We start from the raw sequence: 2,791 nt of genomic DNA, 5'->3' as shown, positions 1-2,791 counted from the left end.
CCTCCGGCACCCCGTGCGGGGACGCTCGGGCGGAGCGGGGCTCGGTGCCGCGGCCGGGCCCCGTCTGGCCGCGTACTGACCGCTTAGCACCCCAGCGGTGCCTGGGGAAAGGCCAAGCCTCTCCTAAGTGGGGAGTAGCGTGTCGTGACTGGCCTTGGCTTAGGCTGGGAGAAGAAAAGCGATGAAAGGCAACTGTGACAGTTGTTTTCTCCCGTATGTCTCAGCAAGTGGATTAAAAAAATAGTTTTGGGGAGCTACTGAAGAACTGCAGGGGCAAAAGCACTTTGCCCTCGCAGGCCTAGTCCCCTCGACCTGCCAAAGCTGCAGGGGTGTGGGGCAGAGGAAGGGAAAAGTGTAACCTGACAGACCAGGCCACTTGTAAGCTGTGGGAGCGTTTTGCAGTAGGATTCCCAGGAAATGCAAACTCTGCTTTCTAGCCTGAGTCATGATTGCGTGATTATAGTGATGATAACAGTCTGCTTGTTAAAATACGAAAAAAAAGCTTAAAAATTGATTAACCACGATATCCAAAGACTTCCCAGCACATTCAAAATACTGTGCTACTTACCCATCTATTATTCTAAGTAATTTTTATTTATAATATATTCCTCTTGTCCATTTTGCCACTGACAACTGCTGTTCATGGTGCCTTGTGGCCAACAGAAAAGCTGCAAACTGAAATTCTTAAACAAGGTCTTTCAACTGTCTCGGGATGAAGTTTGAGTGCCTGTATTTCACACTACATTTTTACTCCCGGAGCTAGCTAGGCAATAACCATCCTGACAGCTGGACGCTATTTAAAAGCCAATGGCCTTTTATTTTTAGGGACTCTTTCATAAACTCTCTTTTGGACAGCATATCCTCAAGCACTCCAACTGAAAAAGAAAAAAAGGCCTGTCTTGTCATTTGTGGATGACACTATGTGAATCTGGCAAAGCCTTAGAACTGAAGTCCGTTGAACATACTCTACAGTTCCTTTGAAACAGAAATATGAATCTACAGATATTTGCAAGGACATGTTTATTTTTTGCCAGATAGTTGTTTTTCAGTAGAGAAAGAGATGGGAGGCAGAAGTATGTGCAGGTGACTGATCTGTAGTGTTTCACAAAGCCAGTGTTACTTTCTGATCTTTCTAAGAGCTCTCATCTCCCTAGGACAAGACAGTCCTCCTCCTGTGCAACTGTATTCAGCTAAATTTTTTTTTCTTTTCTTCTTTTTTTCCCCCTTTCCCCTTCTCCTGTTCACTTGGAGGGCAATTTCATTTTCAGATTAATGAAATGATTCAATCCAACTTGCTAATTAAAAAACGAACACATTTCTTTCACACTTTTTAACTGCTAGCCTTGCCCTTATTATTTATTGATATCTCATATCTCTTAGATCAAGGTTTCCTGGAATAAATCCTCCTAAATCTTTTAAGAAAATTAGTTTAAAGGTAGATCTTAATGACTCTCTGTTATAGTCAATCGCAAAATGCCAGCCTTTTTCATGTTACCAGCACTCTAATTAAATCTAGCATCCACCCTATCTAAAGAAGTACATTAATGTTGTCTTTTTTATTTAAATATTTTGGTGCTTTCCATATCTGCAGAGAGAAAGTACACTGTTTCCAGCTCATATTTAAAGCTGTTTAATATTGTCACTTTCTTGTGGTCTTCTCTACAGTATGTAAACCCACACCTTTACATGTAAGGTGCTTTCTTTTCTTAATGTTAAAATGGCTTTGTGTGTCCTGTTTGGCATCTTGAATCAGCACTACTTAACTACTTTACAAGGAGAAATTTAAAAAAAAATCCCAACAACAAACTACGTAATAAAAGGAATTGTATTAGGATTCTGTCTATTTATCCATTAGTTTGGAGTGAGCTTCAGCACGTCTCAAAAATAATTTGCACCAAAGCCATCTCCTGCTCACCTTTTCAACCCCCTCCCCGCCTTGACCAAGAAAGAATAAACAAATTAAGGATCACTCACCTTGACAGAGAAAGCAAACAGCAGCAGTTAGAAGGAGAGCGTGCATGTTCTCCATGGTGTTATGAATTACTGCCTGTCGACAGGGGCTGTTGAAGATGAGCTTCGCTGCCAGGATCGTAGGAGCATAGGAAGTACGGAGAGCTCCACTCCTCCGATGCATGAAATGCCTGGAAGCAGCAGACGGCAGGACCCTGAACGCAGTTCTGCGCAGTGAGCTCCCATTAGGTTTGCTGTGCTGCCCCCTTTCTAGCTACCCAGGCTGTCAGAGTGCTGGAAACAGCAAATAAATTGCAGGCAAAACAGCTGTTATCATAGGCAAAGAGCAGTCTTCTGGCAAGGATAACAGGCAAGAGTCCTTAAACTGGTACACAAATGTACCCGGTAATCTGACAATGCTTGAGATTTTTCCAGTCGGCTGCTATACAGGATCTTTATCAGAAGCTCATGCCAAGCTGCTAGGAGAAGTTTAATTAATAAAAATCTTATAATTGAATTGTGCTGAAATTGATATTGACATTAGGGATGCCTGATTTAGCAGTGAACTGAGATCATGGGCCCTGAATTTCCAATTATGCTGTAGATGTTGAGGTTTTTTTCCTGCCTGTGTCTCATCTTGCAAGTGCATGTGCTAGGTGCTTGACTGTATAAAAAAGATGTGCTATTCCCAGGAGTAATTAAAGGCATGTACAACTGTTGCCAGGATCTAAGCCCAGAGCGACATACGTAGCAGCCAGGATCTGGCAAGAGCCAGGGGTTTGAGTTGGAGACCAAATTTAACCAAAGCTCTTGAGAATAACTGTCTTTGGACCATTCCTGC

General features: G+C 42.6%; 1 protein-coding gene across 1 annotated transcript in view; it reads right to left on the bottom strand.

The window, feature by feature from the left end:
* Positions 1-1,146, bottom strand: part of CHRNA3 (cholinergic receptor, nicotinic, alpha 3 (neuronal)) — a 6,606-nt gene extending 5,460 nt beyond the window's left edge. Inside the window, 1 exon segment of the mRNA XM_009886714.1 lies at positions 1,121-1,146. Within this exon segment, the coding sequence (XP_009885016.1) occupies positions 1,121-1,146 (26 nt within the window).
* Between the last annotated feature and the right edge of the window lie 1,645 nt (positions 1,147-2,791).

This window comes from Charadrius vociferus, unplaced genomic scaffold (genome assembly GCF_000708025.1).
Source record: "Charadrius vociferus isolate BGI_N301 unplaced genomic scaffold, ASM70802v2 scaffold356, whole genome shotgun sequence".
Taxonomy (NCBI): domain Eukaryota; kingdom Metazoa; phylum Chordata; class Aves; order Charadriiformes; family Charadriidae; genus Charadrius; species Charadrius vociferus.
Note: the sequence above shows the minus strand (reverse complement) of the source record. Positions and strands in the feature narration are given on the sequence as shown.